At 34.3% G+C, this 21,812-nt stretch overlaps 1 protein-coding gene across 12 annotated transcripts in view; it reads left to right on the top strand.

Moving 5' to 3' along the window:
* Nucleotides 1–21,812, top strand: part of WDFY3 (WD repeat and FYVE domain containing 3) — a 253,850-nt gene that overhangs the window by 89,426 nt on the left and 142,612 nt on the right. For 8 of the 12 annotated variants that reach the window (XM_081304729.1, XM_081304731.1, XM_081304727.1 and 5 more), the window contains 3 exons: nucleotides 11,595–11,718; nucleotides 16,924–16,977; nucleotides 20,409–20,518. In XM_081304729.1, coding sequence (XP_081160855.1) covers nucleotides 11,595–11,718; nucleotides 16,924–16,977; nucleotides 20,409–20,518 — 288 coding nt within the window. Of the gene's footprint in view, nucleotides 1–93; nucleotides 186–11,594; nucleotides 11,719–16,923; nucleotides 16,978–20,408; nucleotides 20,519–21,812 lie in introns of all 12 variants that reach the window. The other 4 variants (XM_081304728.1, XM_081304736.1, XM_081304733.1 and 1 more) reach the window with 2 other exon arrangements.

The following is a 21,812-nucleotide window of genomic DNA, read 5'->3' as shown; positions in this document are numbered from 1 at the left end:
CTGGATGTCCTTACAGGAGTCTTAAGGTAAATGGTAAGTCATAGGTAGAAAAAAAAACTATAGGATGACCTCTTGATATTTTCATTCATTTAGAAATTTGCTGTAAATCAGTGTGACTTCATGTGAAACCTGGTCAGAATGAACTATACTTGGTGAAACCTAACAGATAAAAGAAAAGCTTTGAGGTTTGTGAAATGTTCCTATAATGGCTGAGCTTTGGAAGAATGAAGATTGTAAATTAACATTTGTGTTATTTCTATTGTTTTGAAGGTGGCGAGCTTGCACCAAATGGTACACTTGACCATGTTCTTTGTACAATTTTAAATATTATATGGTTTGCTTTTTTGGTTTGTCCTGTTTTCTATGAGATTCAGCAAAGAAATAGTTATAGGCTATAGACAAAATCTAAATAGAGTTAATGTCTTAATGTATTTTGGTGATTATATGTAACAGTCTTATTGGAGCTTTTTAAAATCACTTTTTTATATTGATCAAAGATTTATAAGTACATAGTTTTTATAAGTTCCACAGCTTTTAGTTTCCCTACTGCTTTCTATAGCTAATTGCTGCTACCACTAAAGCTTTTAAATAGCATGCTTTAACTGCCGTTTCTTGATTATTCAGTTTTAATTGACCTCTTACTAAGGAATATGAGAATTTGCCTTTTTAACTTCCTGACCCACTAAGCCATAACATACATATTCACACTGTCTAATGCATGCTATGCTCCTATCCTTTCCACATGGTTGTGCCATTTGTATAAACGATATTCAGTGTTTACTCTCCACTGACTATGGTGTAAATATTGCTCAAAAATGAATCAGTGGTAGAGCATGCCTAATATGTATCAGGCACTGAGTTTGACCCTTAGCACAACATAAAAAGTAAATAAGTAAAATAAAGTTATTGTGTCCATCCACAACTAAAAATATGTTTTAAACAATGAACTTGTAATATGTCACCTTTTTATTTCCAGTATTATGGAACTCAATTTCCCCTAGACCTCTTTTATAATTTCTGTCTTTCTCCTCATGTATCTCTTTCTCTGTTTGTCCTTTCTTTCTCCTATCTTTGTCTCCCTCACTCTTTTCTTTTTTCTATTTCTAGTTCTTGCCCTTGTCCTGCCCCTTTTCCTCCCCTACCTTTCCTTCTCTCCCTCCCATCCTATTTCTCTTTCTTCCTGTCTCTTCTCCTCCCCTCCCCTCCCCTCTTCTCTCCTCTCTCTCTCTTTCTCTCTCTGATTTCATCTCCCTCTGTCTTCCCTTTCTCTGTTATTCTTTCCCCCACCTCTACCCTTTCTTGTTTTTTTTTTGTTTTGTTTTGTTTTGCTCCTGTTTCCCCCTGGCTCTATTTCTTCCTTCTCCACTCTTGTCTCTTTATCTCTTTCCTGACTCTGTCTTACATCTCTAGCTCACTAGTCTTACTTGGTCTTTATATTGTTCATTCTGTTAGTCTGTCTTTGTTTCTGAAAATTTCTAGGCACTTTATTTCTCCTCAGTGTTAGTGTTATTGAGGAATGAAATATTGAAACATTGGAAATTATGTGCAAAGGTGAACATTTTAAGTAGTAAGATGATCTTACCACTTATTTAGATACCCCTCACCCGCCACATGTACTTTTTTTTTTTTTTTTTGGTACCAGGGATTGAACCCAGAGATACTTTAGCACAGAGCCACATCCCCAACCCTTCTCATTTTTAATTTTAAGACAGAGGCTCTCGTTAAGTTACTGAGGCTGGCTTTGAACTTGTGATCCTCTTGCCTCACCTCTCAAGACACTGGGCTTACAGGTGTGCAGCACCACACCCAGTGTGACTCTTCAGTCTTAATATTATATCCATAAAAGTTGGGAATGGAACCACCATTTGACCCAGCTATTCCCCTCCTCGGTCTATTCCCTAAAGACCTAACAAGAGCATGCTACAGGGACACTGCTACATCGATGTTCATAGCAGCACAATTCACGATAGCAAGATTGTGGAACCAACCTAGAAGCCCTTCAATAGATGAATGGATTAAAAAAATGTGGCATTTATACACAATGGAGTATTACTCTGCAATAAGAAATGACAAAATCATAGAATTTGGAGGGAAATGGATGGCATTAGAGCAGATTATGCTAAGTGAAGCTAGCCAATCCTTAAAAAACAAATGTCAAATGTCTTCTTTGATATAAGGGGAGTAACCAAGGACAGGGTAGAGACGAAGAGCTGGAGAAGAAGAATAACATTAAACAGGGATGATAGGCGGGAGGGAAAGTGAGAGTTAAGGGAAATTGCATGGAACTGGAAGGTGAGCCTCAGGGTTATACACAATTACATATAAGAGGAAAGGAGGAGTAGGAGAAAAATTATATAAGTGGAAGAAACGATTTATAGTAGAGGGGATGGAGAGAGAGTAGGGGAGGGGAGGGGAGGGGAGGGGTGAGGGGACAGTGGAGAATGGGATAGACAGCAGAATACATCAGTCACTAGAAAAGCAATTTGTAAATCAATGGAAATGTAACTGATGTGACACAGCAATCTGTATACGGGGTAAAAATGGGAGTTCATAACCCACTTGAATCAATCTGTGAAATATGGTATAATAAGAACTATGTAATGTTTTGAACAACCAACAATAAAATAATTAAAAAAAAAAAAAAAAAAAAAAAATATTATATCCATAAATCATTTCTTTTGGGTATATTGATATCCCAGGAAGGGGATTTGTCCAATCTGCCTAGAGTGTATTAGCCTAACTGGTAGTGTTTTCGTATAGCCAAATTGAAGAACTAGGTTGGTACTTCATGTTCAGAAAGTTGACATTCACTTGATCTTTAGTTTTCACCGATCAATGTCTTGTCTTCAATTTGCACATATCCCTGTTCTTCCTCTCTAGGAATAGCACTGGGGATTAGCAATCACCTTAATTTTCCTGGCTGTAAAATAAGGTAGATACCTTATGAGGTAGATATAATCCTTATAAGGATTAAATAAGATAATATACATAAGACAATTAATAAATATTTTTCCTTAGGAACTTGTATATATTATTATTTTTGTTACTGAATTAAAAATAAAAGCTCTAGAAGACAAAAGCAAAGATTATAAACTATTTATGCTAAAGTAATTGTTCATGTTATGTATTACACAGACCAATCTATCAGCTAATGTTGATAGCAGAAGGGGGGAGATTGACCTTGTGTATTCTGTTTGCTTGTTTTGTCCCTTCATTTATTCTGTTTTGTGTGTTTACAAAGTCATTCAGTGAACTTCTGTCAAATAAGTGTGCATTATATTATACTGCACTATGCATTGGCATTTCTGAGATGAAATGTAGTTTCTAATCTTGTAAGGCTGTAAGTATAATATTGAAGATAAACATGTAAATCTGCACATAAGAATATATATGCACAAAGACAGATAAAACAATAAGAAAGAATGAGTATAACTATAAATGTATGTACCGTAGTTACTGAAGAGTCTGTAGGGACCAGAGAGGAAAGTCTTTCTTAAGAATGTGATGGATTCTTGAGTTCTTAAAAGATAACCATTAGCCAGATTGGAGATAAACAGGGCTAAATTAACTAAGAAGGTAATAGAAGTTAAATGATTAATTAAGACAAAAGGCAAGAAGCATGTTTATATGTGCCAGCATCCATCAGCCATCTAAAAACCTGATTTTACATCAAGGAAGGCAAAACATAAAAGACTGTTGAGATGGATAGGAAGCAGATCACGATAGTTTTATAAGTAGTGTTCACAGTTAATACTTTTTCCTGGAGGCATACAGTGCCAAGGAAGTAGTTTAAACAATAGAATAAGAGTAGAAGGAGCCAAGGCAAGATTGTCTCCTACACTTCCAATTTGGGAAAGTTGGTGATTGTTTTCACCAGTTGCTGCGAAAGACAGGTTTTAGAGGGCAGATCAGTGTGGGACACTGGGTCAAAATTATTTGTGAGCTTCCATGGTGGAGGTTTTTAACAATCGTTTGGAACCTCCTGTGAGGAGACTTGGCTCAATACATGCTTTGGGGACCCATTAACAAAATGTTGCAGTTGAAACTCTAGAAGGGCAAAAGAGATAACTCATGGCTCATTTTGGCAAGTTAGAAGAATAGCAGGCTAAAGATGAACAATGGAGAAATAAATGTTGAAAGAAAGAAAGAGAATCCCTAAAGGATACTGAACAGGAGCTGGTTAGTAACAAAACAGAACCAAGAGAGGTTGATGTTTAACAACTTGAGATAAAAATCTGATGAAGAGCAGTCAACACTGTCACATATAATAGAACCAGTAAGATGAGGATTTGGTCATGGGATTTTTCAGAATTGGAATTCATTAGAGTGGTTTAGCCAGAAAACATTGGAGGAGTTGCGTAGTGAATCTGAGTTGAGACCAGACAATAAGTATATGCTAAACTTTGAGAAATTAGAAAGAAAGTAGAACATAAGAGATTGATAGAGGTTATCTTGGCCAGTTTGGTGTTGCTATAACCAGATACCTGAAATTGGGTACTTTATTTTTTAAAAGGTTGGAAGGTCCAAACAGCATAGCACTGGCATGCTGGCAAGGGCCGCCTAGCTGTGTTACCACATGGTAGAAAAGCAGAATGGGAGCAAGCTGTATACAGAAGGGGCCAAGCACATGAGGCAGCCTCACTTTATAAAAACCCATTCTCCTAAAAACTAATCTAGTTACATGAGACTTGATCCTCTCCTGTGATACAGCATTAATCCAGTTGTGAGGGTGGACCTTCCACTAGACCCCATCTCTTAGTGGTTCTAACATCTTAGTTCCAGCACATGAACCTTTAAGGTACAAAGCATAGCCAAGCCACAGCAGTGGTGAAGTTGGCAATAAAGGGGGTTTTGTTTACATGTTTATAATGTTTTGCTTTGTTTTGAAAGATGGGAGAGACGCAGGCATACTCATAAAGAAAAGAGAAGAAACCAGCAGAGCAAGAAATTTGGAAAACTTCAGGAGAAAGTGAAAATAAATTGAGGAAAGGGGGAGTGTGAAGTCAAATTATAGGTGGATGAATGAGCCTTGAATAGGAGAAAGACAGTTTATCCTGTGGGAAAACAGATTTTGCTAGAAGTGAATATAAATTTATATGTTAGGTAGTAAGTAAGATCTTGCTTGATGACTTTTAAGATTCCTGTTGTCATCTGTAGAAGATATGGCCTATTGATAGTCTGGAGTAAACAGATTGAGTAGGAGACTTATGGAAATTTGTGATGGTTTAGAATATCAATATAAGAGAATGCAAGAGACACCCAGAAATAAGAGATAGTTGAACAAGAGCAACAAAAGAATCCATTAGTTTTGAGGGTCTAGTGAACATTAAAGATAATAAATTTATGCTGGATTTTATCATACAAATCTCTTGTAGAACAAGAGAAGGGAAATGCCTAATTTATTGGGACTGAGATTTTGCTGGGCTGGTGAAGCAGATAAGCAGAACTGAAAGGAAGGAACAAAGAGATTAGTTTACATATCATCAATGGGCATGTGTTTGATAATGGAAAGAAGATGGAAACATTAATCCATTTAAAGAACACACATTTTCTAATTTATGAATTTAGAGTCCTAACTATCTGCTGAGAATGATGAAGGGAGGAGGTGGTAGAGAGGAACTTGAGGAGAGGTGTGGGAGCTATTTTTAAAATGGGAGAGGAAACTAACTGTGGACAAGCCTTTATTTCAAGCTCTGTTCTAATAAGTCTTTAATTTATATTGGAATCAGTTCTGAGATTTTAAAATTTTGTTTAATTTTTAATCTTTTTTTATTAATGTCATGATATGCTATTGGCTACTGTGCCGTTTAAAGTAGTTTTGTTTTTTCAGACTTATGAACATTTACAAGACAATGATACGTTTAGAGCATTTATGGGAATAATCGTTTGTAGCCCCTCCCCTTTATACTGGGGTCAGAACCCAGGGCCTTGCATGCTATGCAATTGCTCTCTGTCACTGAGCTATACCTGTAGCCCTGTTCTCAGCTCTTAACATGAATTATTAAGTAATATCCCACATATATGTCTCCCATGTATTGCATCAGGTTTTCACAATTAAAATGAGTCTTGATTTGTGCTTAGTGGTGAATAAGCCATAATACTGCTAGACCTGGGCATCTATAGGATAGTTTTTAAAGAATGATTAATCATTATTTCAGTGTATGATGTTTGCTTTTTACATGAGTTGGGAAATGACATGTGTTGACTATTTTCTTTGGGTCAGGTTTCATGCTGGGTTCTTGAAATGCCTCCTGTGGTCTTCATCACAGCCCTACCAGGAGGCTGCTGCTGTCTTCCCTCCCACTGATTCTCTCAAACTGAAAGATTATGGTGGTATATGAGAGTAAGCTGAATAATATTTATTCAGAATTCTAAAAAATAATAAGCTTTTAGTCCCAAGAACAAAAGCGTATACAGAAAATACTTGGTTTAAACTTATTCAAAATGAGTAGCCCTTTTAGTTGTCTAAAAATCCATTTACTACCAATGTTAATTACCTTAGTATTTTTTATCATTATGTATTTTAGAAATAATCTAGATCTAGATATTTAAGAGAATCTCCTTGTTTTTTAACTTATTTTTGATTTGTATGTGAGAAACATCTAAATTGAATACAGTGTTCTTTTTAAATTCCTTAGAAATAATCTTTACTTTTTAATTTGTTGGATTTGGAGGGAAGATACTGAAGTTTAGTATTAAACAAGGGAGCTCCAAAATCAGAGGAACTATTCTGTTATAGCTTTATTACTTATTATATAAGATCAATACAGTTGATAAGTTGAGTATGGCTTCAGTCTGTGTGACACTGCACTTGCTGGATTCACCCCTGAAATAAATGCTCAAGGATTCTTCCTGACTTGCTGGAAAAACTGGATGGAAGAGGCACCCAGTGCAAATGAGAATGCAGTTCTCACGGTGTGAGTTAGGCATTATTTCTTTTCTCTTCAGTTTGTGGTACTCAGAAGCAAACAAAAAGGGAAAAAAATGTAAGATGAGGGAAAGTCTTAACTGATTTACAGTATGAAATAATGTAATTAGATCTTATTATTAATTTTTTAGCATTGTTATTCATAGCAAATTATTTAAGGACTAATGATAATCAATACCCTATTCCTGAATTTTAGAAATTATAAAAATTTAAGAAATAAACTTCTATTTTAGAAAAATTTGTTAATATTCCAGCCTGTCTTTTAAATTTTTGTTGACTGCCATCATTCAATAACAAATATTTCTTGAACCTCTACTTGATGCACCATGAATTTGCTTTGAGAATGCCAAAAATAATTGAAGAGTTGCCATGAAATTTTCTGAAATTTATTAGGGGAGTTTTAAAAGTGACCCTTTTGTGGGAGCTGAGAACGTAGCTCAGTGGTAGAACACTTGCCTAGCATCTGGAAGTCCCTGGGTTAATCCCCTTCCTTCCAGAAACAAAACCAAAACAAACCATGTTTTGTCTGTAGGGGAACAGTATGTTACAGTGATAGGATTCATACAAAGTTTAATTGAGAAAATACAGTATTGACTGATTAAGAGCCCAGCTTAGAATCAGACAGACCTAGTTTTAAATTCTGTCTCTGCCACCTCCTGGCTTAAGTTAGCTTCCCTAACCTTTAATTTCTTTATCTGTAAAATGTGGATACTAATATCACCTATTGTGTAGGATTTTATGAGATTTAAATGACATATCAAATGCTTGAATAGTACTATGCACATTGCAAGTGCTTATTATATGGTAATTATTTGCATTTTTATAGAATGTGCTAGAAGGTATTTTTGTTTCTTAGTACTATGAGTTGTGAATGTCACAAATCATATTACGGAATCATCCCTTTTCAGTTGAACGTGTTGGTTGACTCCTCTTGCCCAGCTCTCTCCCCTGACAGATGAAGAAACAACCAAAAGGGAAGTTATTCCTAAAAATGAGAAGTAGAATTCAGCTATGCTCCATCCCCTGTGACAGACACTTATATACATGTTGGAGGCTTTTGTTTAGTTGGTGAAAACATACCTAGTATTTTTAAATTTAATCGTTGAAGTCAGTTACAAAAAGTACACTCTTTTTTTTTTAACTACATTATTATTACAGTCAGCATTATCTGATTTAGATTTTAGTTCCAGTATCTCTCCAGCCTTATTTTGTACCACTTCCCCTCTCCTACAGAGTGTTCCAACCTGACCAGCCTCTTCTTAGTTCCCAACACTCCAGGCTCCTTCCCACATGGAGGTCTTACCCAGCTCTGGAAACCTCTTTCCTTGTGTCATCATTCATCATCGTCTGGCATCACTGTGGTTCACCCAAAGACCTCTTTGCACAACCTTTCTCCCACTTCAAGCATTCTGTTTTTAGTTACCCTGTTTTACTTCGTTTATTACACATCACTGTCTTAACAAAGTTTTAATTTCAGTAATTTTTTTTGGTACCAGGGATCAAATCCAGAGCCTCACATATGCAAAACACATGCTCTATCACTGGATTTTACTCCCACCTAATTTTAATATCTAAACGAACTTGCTAAACATTTGTCTTCTGTACTAAAATGTAAACTCCATGAACAGTGGAATATTTGCTTTATTTACCTTTGTATTCACAACTCTTAGAAAATGTTTGGCACATAAATATTTGCAAATGCATAAGTGCATGACTCAGTGGTGTGTTTACTACACTAATACTGTTATGTCAGAGAACAGCGCTTGTTCATTTTTAGATTAGCAAAGAGAACGTAGTTCTTTTAAATTTTTTTTTTTACAGAAAATAAGAGTAAATATTAGAGTTTGAGAGAAAATTTAGTTGCAGTTTCAACAATGTATTTGCCCAGCATAAAGACTGCTTGAATACCAATATTCTTGTAATGCACAAGAATTAACTATTTGTTTTATAAAGTGGTCTTAATTCTTACAAATAAAATACTTCTTAATTCTTGTTTTTAAAATTTTTTTTAGATTTTGATGGACTTTTATTTTATTCATTTTTTAAAAATTAATATGTGATGCTCAGAATTGAACCCAGTGCCTCACACATGCTAGGCAAGTGTTCTACCACTCAGCCCCAGCCCACTTCTTATTTCTTAAGAGCAAAATATGATACACATCAATAGACTATGAATAATAGGAATATTTATAAACAACTCCATTAAAAAGACATATTCATTTTTGCATAGAGGTAGAACTCAAGCATGTGTCATCTTTAGGCTTTTCAGTTTTACCTACAGTTTGTTAAAGAGTATGAGTCTTATTTAGTGGATGATAGGTTAACTCAACCACACAGCACATATCAATAGAAAAAAAAAATTACTAAGCAATTCTTCTTCTTCTTCCTTCTTCGTCTTCCTTCTTCCTTCTTCTTTCTTCTTCTTCTTCTTTTTTTTTTTAAACATTCCTGGGATTGAACCTAGGGGCATTTAATCAGTGAGCCACATCCCCAGCCATTTTTATTTTATATTTTGAGACAGGGTCTCACTAACTTGCTTAGGTCCTCTCTAAGTTGCTGAGGCTGGCTTTGAATTTGCAATCCTTTTTGCCTTAGCCTTCCGAGCAGCTGGGATTATAGATGTGGACCACCATGCCCTGCTCATTGAGTAGTTCTTGAAAAATACATTTATTTCTCTTTTGAGATTAGTGAAAAATGCTCCTTTGTTAACTTAATTGAATAGACTGGATTCCTGGACAAAAGGAATTGTTTTATTTAGTGTTTTCAACTTAATTCAAAGGAATTTCTAGGAACCACAGTAGTACCTGTTGTAAAGACATAGGAAATGGTCTCTATTAAAGGATATTATGTTATTTTCATATCTTTTTATTAAAATCTTTGGGAGAATTTTTTATATTATGATATGATAAATATAAATACTTTCTTAAATACATTTTTTCTTATCTTTGTGAACAGTGCGATTAAATTTTTTCTCTTGTTTATTGGAGCCAAAACTCATGACCAAAACATGAAAAACATAGAGGTCTTTTTGGTCTTTTATTTTATTTTTTTTAATATTTATTTTTCAGTTATAGGTGGACACAATATCTTTATTTTATTTTATGTAGTGCTGAGGATAGAACCCAGTGCATCAGGCATGCGAGGTGAGTGCTCTACCTCTGAGCCATAACCCCAGCCCTGGTCTTTTTATTTTTATGTAGTCTTTTTTCCCCAGTCCATGTCTCTAGCCTCAGGGTTGGGTTTTTTTGTTTTGTTTTGCATATTAGTTTTATTTTCTTTCTTCCTTTCTTCATATGTTCCCATGTTATCCTCCAATGCTACTTGAATATTGTCTGTAACTAGGTTGTGGGGGCAGCCAAAGTAGAAACACATAATATCTAGGGAACATTCCTACAAAGGAAAAGGAGGTAGTTTGGGAAGGAATATGAATATGAATTAATTGGGTTTCTTGGCTTTAGTGACATTTGGACAGTAATAAGAATACAAAAAGAGCATTGTAGTGGTGAGGTGTTTAATGGCTCTAGAAAGAAATTCCTTTCAGTTGTGAAAAACACTTTAAAAATAATATTTTATGGTACTTCTTGATATATAGCCATTAAAATACCATTTCCTTTCCTATGATGGCCCATCTAGGTTTCATTTTCTTATTCTCTTTGCTGAACCAGTTCCCACTTTATCTTTAAGAATTGTTTATTCTACAGGTCATTTGTCTTAAGTTTTTGTGAAAACAATTTTAAGAGTCTTCTATTTGTTTCCTTTATTCCTCTCTTTTTCACAATAGTCTTATCTTGCAAATTGTTGTATTTAGAATTTATCAATTCTGAGATACACAGTGAAGTTAGTGAATTCTGTATTAAGCCTAGGACTTAGCAGTAGATCATTCTACACTTTTTCCTTCACACTGTGTCTGATTACCATTGACGAACCTTGAACCTTATCCCTTTCTGTAAGTTCTCAATTTAGGTTTCCTCAGACAAGTGTTGTATTTTCTAAAGTTTGTCATTGAGATTGATTCAGATTTTGTAGATAATGTCTTTTTTTCCTCATTAGTGTTTCAAATAGTTCATAAAATACAAATCTAGAGTCTGTATACACAAAAAGCAAACAAAGTATAAGAATTACATTATGATGACCTTTAAAATATGCGATGGATAGCAGAAAAATTCACTTTAAAAAATTTCTAACTTTTGCTACAGTAGAGAGGTAGTCAGTAATTATTTCTTTATGATTTCAAGGGCAATGTTTTCATTTGTCTCTGTAGCAAGAAAAATATATTTTTACAGTTTTTAGGGTAATATCAGTAGGCAAATTTTAGCTTTTTTTTTTTAACTCCCCTAGATGTATAGATGATGGCTTTTAGATTTCATTTATTTAATCACATATTTTATTTATTTAATCATATATTAAATAAATAAAGGTCTACTGTCTTTTCTTCTCATAATCATATATAATTTATTTAATCATATTCAACAAATTATTTAATACATATGAGAAAATGTGTCTAGATGTGATCTATTAAAAGAGGTATGTTTTAAACATAATCAGACCCAAAGTTATTGTGTAACTATACTATGTGACTTGATCTTCCAGTTATGCCACACTTTGAAATTCACAAACATACACAAAAAGATAATAAGACTTCATTAAAATTGTTCTTTCTCCATAGGTTTTTGGAAATGCTCCGCCAAATACAATGACAGAAAAGTTTTCTGATCTTCTGCAGTTCACAACCCAGGTCTCACGACTAATGGTGACAGAAATTCGAAGGAGAGCATCAAACAAATCCACAGGTATTACAGAAGCCAGAAAAACCAGATTTATTTGAATAAACAGGCAATTCTATTCTTTTTTTAGTTTTTATTGGTGCAATTCTTTAAAGTGCTTCTATGGTTAAATAGAAAGTAGACTGTTTTCTAAGCACATGGATTTTGCTTAGCAGTGCCCCTACCTATTCTGTGACATTCTTCTGTTGGTTTCAAGGTCTACTCTAAAATAGAGTATTTCTACTTGAAGCTGCTCTTCTTGGACCACTACTACCTCCACTACAACCCTTTTAACCACTGTCTTTCCTTCTCATAAAATCCAAATTCCTTAACAGTGCTCCAGGCAAATCTGTGATTTTTGCCATGTGTTTTTTGGCATATACTTTTTAAAAAAAAAATTCTTGTTCTTTTTCTGTATTTCAACCAGACTGAGCTGAGTATAATCCCTAAACATGTCTATAATTTTCTTTTGGTCCTTATAATGCTCATAAAGAAGTGTGCTGGGAGGTCTACTCAACACAGCTGAGTTTGCATTTGGGTGGAGCGATACCTCTGCCCTCTTCTCCATCCCCTGTTGCTCTCATCCCCAGTAGAATAATATGAGAGCCATTCCGTCAGTGAGGAAACACATAAATTGCTAAGCTGGCTGTTTGCATACTACATTGGTTTACTTGTTGGACATGTAAAGGAGCTGTTTGAAAATGATAGCTATCTAGTCCCAGAAGGCCATTGAGTGGGAGCTACCTCTGTCATGGGAAATTGAGCTTGGGTACGGCCCCCGCTGTGGGGAGATGTTGAGTGTCTTAGCTAGTTCCTTCTCCAGGCAGCCCAGCTGAGTTCTCGAGGATTTTGGATAAACTTCAACTGTATTATGTCAATCCCTTGTTCAGTGGGAGTCAGATTCTATGTTGGATATGATCTTATCTCAGAACCTAAAATGTAATTTCTCTATTATATTCTGGATTTCTGAGTTTTTCTGAAGCTATCTAGATTCTCTATTTTTTGGGAGCTGCTAAACTTTTTTTTATCTAGACACTTTTGGGATCTTTGTTTCTGTTGTTCTAAAATTTCATGATAACATGCCTAGGGGTATGCCTATTTTTATAGATTATGCTGAATACTCATTAGGCCCTTTCAGTCTGGGACTTTATATCCTTTAATTTTGGGAAAGTTTAATGTTTTTTTTTTTTTAAATAATATCCTCCCCTCTGTTTTTTCTTTCTTGTCAGTTGTTCTTCTTAGACCATCCTCATCTTATTATCTTTTCTCTTATTTTTTGTCTTTTGACTGCTTGTTAAGAAAACACCTCAGTTTTATCATCTAGCCCTTCTATGGAGTGTTTTTCACTTGTGACATTATATTTTTTCATTTCTAAGAGTTGTTTTCTTTTTTATTGGTTTCGCGCCTCTCGTGGGTGTATTTTCTTCTATGTGAGCTCTCTCTCTCTGTCTCCCTCTCTCTTTCTCCCTCCCTCCCTCTATCTCTTTTGACTTTGATGGTAAAGAATATCCTCATATCTCATTCATGACCATCCATCCTTATATACAAATGGAGCGTATGGGTAGCCTTTTAATTATGGGTAGAGCTTGTGACCCTGACTTCTGGATAAGGTAATCTTGCCTGGCTGTTTTTTAAAATTTTTCCCCTGATATAGATGAATTTCTCAGAGAATTGTCCAGTCTCTGCTTAGATAATACATGTCTAATTCTTAGCATATTGGAAGCCAAGTGGGAGGAAGGTTTGGGGAACCTCAACATTCAGTATATAAGTTTTTTTCCTGTATGTCCATAATGTTTGTAATATATCACAATGCAGACTTCTTCTCTTACCCTTTCCATTGAATAAACCTCCAGTCCACTGCCCACGTGGTAGAGCCCAGGGGCTCTAATTTCTATGAAACATACTTTCCACCAGTCCTTCCCTGTGTAGTTTCATACTTGCCTCTTCTTCCAAAGATATCTGGTACTGTCAGTTCCTGAGCTTTTCCACAGTGGTTCCTTTTTCACTTTCCCTGAGCATTGCTGTAAGATTCTAGAGTTTGTTGAAATCAGTTACCACTAATCTCTTCTATTTTAGCACCCAAAGTGTTGTTTATCTTATTTTTCCTGTTTTCTTTGTACTTAGAGGTTTATGCCTTTTTAAAAAAGAAAATTCCCATTATGACCATTTTAGTGGATATATCAGTCTCCCCAGGCTAATGGAACAAAGTTCCATGGATTTAAATAGTAAGAATATATTTTCTTACAGCCTTGGGAGTCTGGAAGTCCAAGGACCAGCTGCCAGCATGGTTGGGTTCCAGAAAGGGCTCTTTTCCTGGTTTGTAGACTATCACCTTCTCACTGGGCTCACATGAAGGAGAAAAAGAGGGCAAGCCCTCTGGCATCTTTTCATAGAAGGAGACTATTCCCATAATGAAGGTCTTACCCTCCTGATGACATTTTACCCTAATTACTTGCCATAGGCCCCTCCTTTAAATGCCATCACATTGGAGTTTATGGCTTCACATATCAATTTTTGGTCTATATCCATGGCATTTCAGGAAAGAAGAGAAATAAATGCATATGTTCATCTTAACTGGAACCTATTGTGCATATGTTGATGTAATAGCCATTAAAATGATTTCAGATTAAGGATTAAATCCCTTATTGAGAAGTAATACATTATATGAATTGATATAGATTTTAAAGTGAGTTGGTTTTAATTATATTTGCAGTCCTTGAAACAAATCTAATGAATGGTGGTAAAATGAAGTATGTGTCCCTGTTTTCTCCCTTTTCCAGTTAAAATGAAATTACATCTGCCTTTGTCTTTCCTGATCTCAGTTACTCTGCTGGAAGTGAAAATTTGGTATATAAGATTAGTATTTTATGCCTAGTTAGTTACTTTAAACAGATGATATAAAGGAAAATTTCTCTGTCACACATTGTCTCCAGGTTTTTCTTTTTGGGTGACATTCTAGATTAGAAAATAATTTCTAATAGTTTATTTTTTTACTTCTCTTTCTCTTTTTAAACACCCAATCTGCATGTCTGTAAAGAGAATTTTTGCTACAATAGAACTTTGTTTTCTTAACTTCTTTTATGATTTTATACTAACAGGGTTATTTTTAGGTGTACCAAAGATATCTTAAATAGAGATGTCTTGTTGTAAATTATAGTAATAGTTACACAAATATTTTCTTAATTTTTATAATTATACTCATAGAGTGTTGCCAAAATAGTAGTATTCTATGCCCTTCACTCGCCTGTCTTTATTTTTTAACATATATTTTTATTTATTTATTTATTTATTTATTTATTTATTTATTTATTTAGGTGCTGGGGATTGAACCCAGGGCCTTGTGCATGCAAGGCAAGCACTCTACCAACTGAGCTACATCCCCAGCCCCTGTCTTTATTTTTGACATCCTACTATGGGGGATTTTTATTTCATGTTTTTTTTAGTTGTAGACACACAGAATACCTTTATTTTATTTATTTGTTTTTATGTGGTGCTGAGGATCAAACCCAGTGCCTCATACATGCAAGGCAAATGCTCTACCAACTGAGCTACAACCCCAGCCCACTACTGGGGATTTTTAAGGTACAATTTTTTATATCATGTAATTTGTAGTTTTAAACTTTTGAACTTCATTTAGATTCTTACAAGATTCACTTCATTATGTTACTTCCTCATGAGAGAAACCTTTCCTAATCACTCTTTTTCAAATAGTTCTTCTAATCGTCTATGTATTCAGTCACTTGTGTATCATTTATAGCTTTGTCATCATCTGATGATATTTACTTATTTTATTGTCTGTTGTGTTCACCATGTATCACTAACATCTAGAAGATGCTCGTCACATATTAGGTGTTTGATAAATTTTTACTGATTTTTGACATAGGATTTTTCTGCCTCCCCCCTCTCTAATGCTTTGAGAAAGAGCCAGCCTTACTGATTTTTAAGAGAAAAGTATAATTCTGGATATCTCTTCAGTTGGCCTTAAAGAACTCTGGCTACGGGAATCCTTATTCTTTCATTTTTAATCTTGAATGCTGGAAGATTTTTTTGGTCAGTGTCATCAAAAATATTTTCATGGAAGTATAAATAAATTTCTAACTTTTTAGGATTTAGGTACATCCTGAGTCATCTATCTCTTTGATATTTTATTCAAATTTATTTATTTATTCATTTTTATTATGGTTGAGAAACACATGATATAAGATCTATTCTCTTAACTGTACAACATTGTTAAGTACCATGCTATATACATTTTCATCTTGCTTGACTGAACTATATTGATTGCACAATAACTCCTCATTTCCCTCACTCCCAGTTTCTGACTTCCAGCCACTATTCACCTTTCTGCTTCTGTGAGTTTGACTACTTTAGATAACATATACAGGTTTTTTTTTTTAACTTTATTTTATGGGTAGTTATCTTTGGAAGGAATTTTGTCATAATTTACAGTCACCATAATTTTTCTCTAAATTGAATCCTCTTTATTCCTTTGGAAATTGACTATATTTGTTTTGTACCAGGACAAGTTTTCTTTTCTAGGACTCTTCTGAATTTGGTGTGGAAATCTTGTATGTGTCACTGAATCACCACCCACATAATCTTTGTCAAATCTCTTCTAACTAGATACTTCAGACAGAAACAGGTGTGCCAACAATTCTGCTATTTAAATCTATCAGAAGTCCGAAAAGAGGGAAAATTTTTAGGGAATATCAAAAGCAAAATGAATACATGGATTCTTGATTATATGTTAGAATATCTTCATAATTTTCTCTTTTTCTCCTTTTAATTCTCTCTTGGTTGTTGCCTCTGTGTGACTTTTGTTATAAATATAAAGTGACTGTCAGGTAATTTGAGGAGACATCACATAAAACATAACTGGCTGTGTTGTACACAGATTTCTCTCCACTAAAATGTTTATATTTGTAATTTATTTAATCTATTTATGAGTTATTAAGTTCTGCTATATTGATTCTGCTTAATTCTAAAGGTATATGGTCAATTTATATTAGTAAAGCAGAAAATTCACACCTATATAAAAATAGTATCTTGAGTTTATTATTAATGGCTTTGCTACTTGCAAGGAACCTCTATTAAACCCAGTGGTGCAATTCCCAGTAGATGGCAACTCAGTGATGAAAGCCTAGATGCTGTTGACCACAGTACTCCTGTGATGGGATTGGTGGAATGTAGAGAAGCCCCAATTAGACAACCTAGCCTTTTTTTTTTAAACAGAAAAACAGTGTACCCTGCTGCCCTCCAAGGATTTCAGAGCCACAACACCTTCAGGTAATTTAATTCCCAAGGTGTGGTCATGTATCAAGTAAAAAGAAGCATGAAAGCTATGAGTTCTAATACTGTTTTCTGACTAACGTTTGGAATTTATTTTGGAAGGGTAGATCTGCTTAGGACTTTGTTTCTTCATTAATATGAAACGAGTATAAAAATACTATTGACATGTCTCATACCATCATCCTGAGGAATGAAAGAATTATGGTATTGCACTTGTTATTAACAAGTTTTGCATTATGATCATTCTGAATGCTGTCTAGCTGAACTCACTTATAATCTTTCAGTGTAGGCTGGAAAATTACATTTGTCTTTAAATTGTCTGCGTTTTAATTTATTTAATCTATTTATGACCTCTACTAACTCCATTTCTATATTTTTCATTCTAACTATCAAAATGAAGTATGAAAGCTAAAGCTTGAATCAAATGATTGATGCTTCTGAAGATGAATTAACATTAATGTCTTTCATTAACACTTAGAGCTTTTGCTTAAATCATTACTTAAATTTGTATTTGTTACATATTATTGAAATTAAAAGATCTTAATGCAATGGGTTTGTTCTAGAAGTGCTTCCCCCCCCCCCGATTTAAGAACCTATATGATTTATAGAAGAGTTACTTAAAATTTCTTTTTTTATATTTCTTGTTTTGCTTTGTTTTTCCTTTTTTTGTCCTGCTTGGGACCAAACTCAGAGCCTTGTGGATGCTGGGCAAATGATTCACCACCGTGCTACACCTCAGACTGTATACATAATTTTTTTAAGACCATTTTTTAAAATATTTTTTTACTTGTCAATGGACTTTATTTTGTTTATATGCAATGCTGAGAATTGAACCCGGTGCCTCACACATGCTAGGCAAGCACTCTACAACTGAGCCACAACCCCAGCCCAAGACCATGTTGTTTTTTGTTTTTAAACACTGCTTTAAATGCTATGTATTTTGAAAGTGACCAGCTTACCTAACTTAAAATGAAAAGCTGGAGATCGTTGAGATACTCTGAATGACAGCATAATTAAATTGGTGGGTAAAAGTAAAAATGGTTCTTCTGAATACACTTCTTATGTAAAGATAGATAGGTCAGTGGGGTTTGGGACTCACCTACATCAGTTGGCCACAGTGGTGTCCAAAAAGCTTTATCTGGATGAGCATGAACACATAGCCAGCTAATAGGAGTGCATGCTTCTGCTTATGTGATCTTTCCAGCTTCTCCTCAAGTAGAATAATTGGTAATATTAAGTGGATAAAGATACTAAAGGGATACACATAAATGATTATAGTATTTTGGTTCTTTTGGGTTTATTTTACTATATTGTCTTATCAGCCAACAATCTGTGTAGCATGTTATAATGTTTAATAGAATATTGCCTTTCTAACTATCATTTGTCTTCTTGTTGAATCCCTTTATGTTGATTGACAACTAAAACAAAAATCTCCACATACTTAAAGTATAAATACCCACCATTGAACACATAAATGAACTATTTTAAAGCAAAAGTGCAATTTTGGTGTTTTGGTTCTCAAAATAAGGTTGCTTCCATTGTTTATATTTTACAGTCTGTTGAATAATAATAAACGTCCATAATTGCACAGCTTTTTTTAAAGTTAGTATTGTTAACTTGTTCAAAATGTGCCTTAACTATGAGTTTCTATCTTCTTGAACCCCCAAAATAATTGTTTTGCCTTTTCTCTTACAGTATATCTGTAGAATTTAGATAACCCAAAGTATTTTTTTCTTTGTATTACTCCCCTTTTTAAAACTTAATCTTTCTTACCCATATTAAGCCCAAACTCTTGGTGTTGGAAGTTGAGCTCAGTGTGTCCTTCTGTTATAATCATTCCTTTGGTCTAGTTAGGTTGATTCATTCAGATGTGCTGTCTGTATGCTAGTAATGTGCTAGATAACAAGGATTTACAGTGATCGAGGCTTACAAAGAGTCTAATCATGGTGTTTATTTTCTAGATAGGGATGAGAGACTATAAATTAGTTAATACAAGAAAACAATAACCTCAACACTTAGGAGATATTGAGGTATTAGAAATAAATCAGGCTTCTGTTGCCTTCCCTTGTTTCCTGTAATTTTTTGTTAATCACTATCTTTATCTCTTATAGATTAGATTGCCTAGATTCAAATATGAGTTCACTGACTAGTTATGTGGCTGTTGGCAAATTGCTTATCCTCTCCATTTCTCGATTTATGCTGGAATGAGGGGTATATTAATAGAAAATAACTCAAGGTTTTTGTGAAGATTAAGTGAGTTAAACACACAAGTACTTCAATATAATTTAATTATAATTTAGACTCAATAAAATAAGCTACTTTAAAAGTTGTCCCAGTAAAATGTTTTCTCAGATGGAAGCATATAAGGAAATAATGTCCATACAGAATCATATATAGGTCTTGTATTCAGTATTCTAATAAAGCACTTTTGAATGGGTTAAATTGAAGAAAAATTACATCTGAGCCTCTAAATTTTACTGCTTCTATTTTATGAAATTAAGTATACATCAGTGTCTTTCAGGCATAGTGAACAGTTTGGACTTATTTTCTGATAACTTTAATTCATTTTATAAATCAATATAAATATTGGAAAACTGCAGATGAAATTAAGTGCATGTTTAGAATTTGTTCATTTTTTTCTTCTCTCTAAAAACATAACCAGCTAAATTTGCTCACTCAACAACAGTTCTGTGAATGACTTTCTCCTATATCTCTGTTTCTCTATGCCTGCTGTCAGCCTCTCAGGTTTTACCTAGGTAGACTCTTCATTTTATTTCCTTTCCACCAGTCCTTGTTCTTCCAGTCTGCCTTATGCATTACAGCTAGATAGGTAGTCTTAGAATAGCCCTTTCTACTTTGCCCAGGAAACTGTATTTGTTCTAAGAGTCAGCCACAGCCCTTAGGTTGCCTTCTTTCATAATCAGGTGTCTATTTTTTTTTTTTAATCACTGCTGTTGATATTAGGCTCTGCCTCTGAACATATGCTCTTTTACAAGAGTGTTAATGCAGTTCTTGGTCTTGATCCGTGTTCAGCAGGCTCATTCCTCTAGCCCCACTTGTTCCAGTGCCTTGCTTCTTCTCTCCATGCCTTTCAGCCCTCCCATTTCTTGGACAACATGTACATGTTTTCCAGGCAGATTTAATTCTTATTTCACTCTTTCCCATGACTCTTTTTGATTAGTTTATGTCATTCTTTTTGCTAAAATATGTATAGGTTGACTTTTACATTTCTGTATTAGTGAAGTTAGTTTTTATGTATACCATTAAAACATCATAACTTTAAATTTTTTTTTTCATAGAGTGTGTAATAGTGCTGACATAAGAAGGATCAGCTTAGTAAATGATTATTTCCTTGGTAGATTTTTAAGAAGAACTTTTTTATAATTGATTTTACCCAAAACCTAATGGCTTTCTCTTTGGTTTTATAGAGGCTGCAAGTCGGGCCATAGTCCAGTTCCTGGAGATCAATCAGAGTGAAGAAGCCAGTAGAGGCTGGATGCTTCTGACAACAATTAATTTGTTGGCATCCTCTGGTCAGGTCAGTTTTTAGTTTTCATTTTTGACAAATGTACTCTTTGTTATCTTCTTGTGGGATTTTTTTTTATTAAGTTGATCATTGTATCTAAATAAGATAATATGATAGGCCTTTGTGTTCTCCTAACTCTTCTAAAACATTACTTCATGTTTCTTATAATCTCTGTGACAAGCTTAACTTAGTATTTTATGTACTTTATTCATGACAAAATGCATGACTTAGAGGAGTGGTTTCTGTCTTAGTCATAACACAAAAATCTGAAGTTGTCTTTACAGCATGCTAGGCAGAATTGGACTATTCATGGCTAGAGGCAAGTAGCCTAGGAGCTCTGGGTTCATCAGGCCTAGCCCAACACTTGTGTAACCTGTGTAGGGAAACTAAGGTAGAAAATCACTATTCATCTAATTCCGCTCAGCTGGTAAGTTGTGAATGACACAGAAAATACTGTTAAATGTTTTTGGTATTAATAGAAAATAGGAGATATTGACATTTTCAGGATAATGGATTTTCCCTTTTCACTTGATTTATTCTGGAGATTGCTTTTTATTTCCTTTAAGTCAATTTAAGTATCTGACATGGTACATCTTGTACATACTCTTTATGAGCCATTTAGACACCTGATTTTTTGTCTTCATTATTGTTGGAATGAAGGAGGTTTATTTGTAGGAAGATCCAGAGTGAATTACCTATAAAATTCAGTACCAATGTTGGACATGTCTATTGTCCACATTACAGCAGAGTTTAAACACCTCACATCATTTAATAAAGGTGACTATGACACCTATTACAATGAGTGGTCCATGCAGAAATAATACATACTTTTTATTTACAGTACCCTGAAATTAGTCACTAGCCCTAAAGTAGTTAGCACTTGGAATAGTCTCTTTCTGTTTATTCACTATTTTGTTTCTTTGTGTGTTTTACTCAGGGAATTGGCAAGAGCAACTTGTCCTTGTTTTCTTGAACTTTCCACATTTTAGCATAGAAACCCCTTAGTTCCAGGCAAATAGAAATGATTGGTCACCCTACATAAATTGAGATAGTCCAGTTTTCAGATATCAGTCACTGTGCTGGATAACTAACAAAATCCCAATTCTATTTCTACTGATTGTTTAAGTGACTCTATGCTGCTGTATCAAAATTTGGTTTGAAGTAACATATCTTCATGTTATTGAAACTTCAAAATTTAATTTAAATAATTACTGTTGATTTAATGTGTTTAATATGAAGTTTTAAATTGAAATATTTCTTAGTTTTATTCATATTTTCTTTAGATGTTTTCTCTCTCCTCATTTGT

This window comes from Spermophilus citellus, assembly GCF_964194105.1.
Source record: "Spermophilus citellus genome assembly, chromosome: 8".
Lineage (NCBI taxonomy): Eukaryota > Metazoa > Chordata > Mammalia > Rodentia > Sciuridae > Spermophilus > Spermophilus citellus.
Note: the sequence above shows the minus strand (reverse complement) of the source record. Positions and strands in the feature narration are given on the sequence as shown.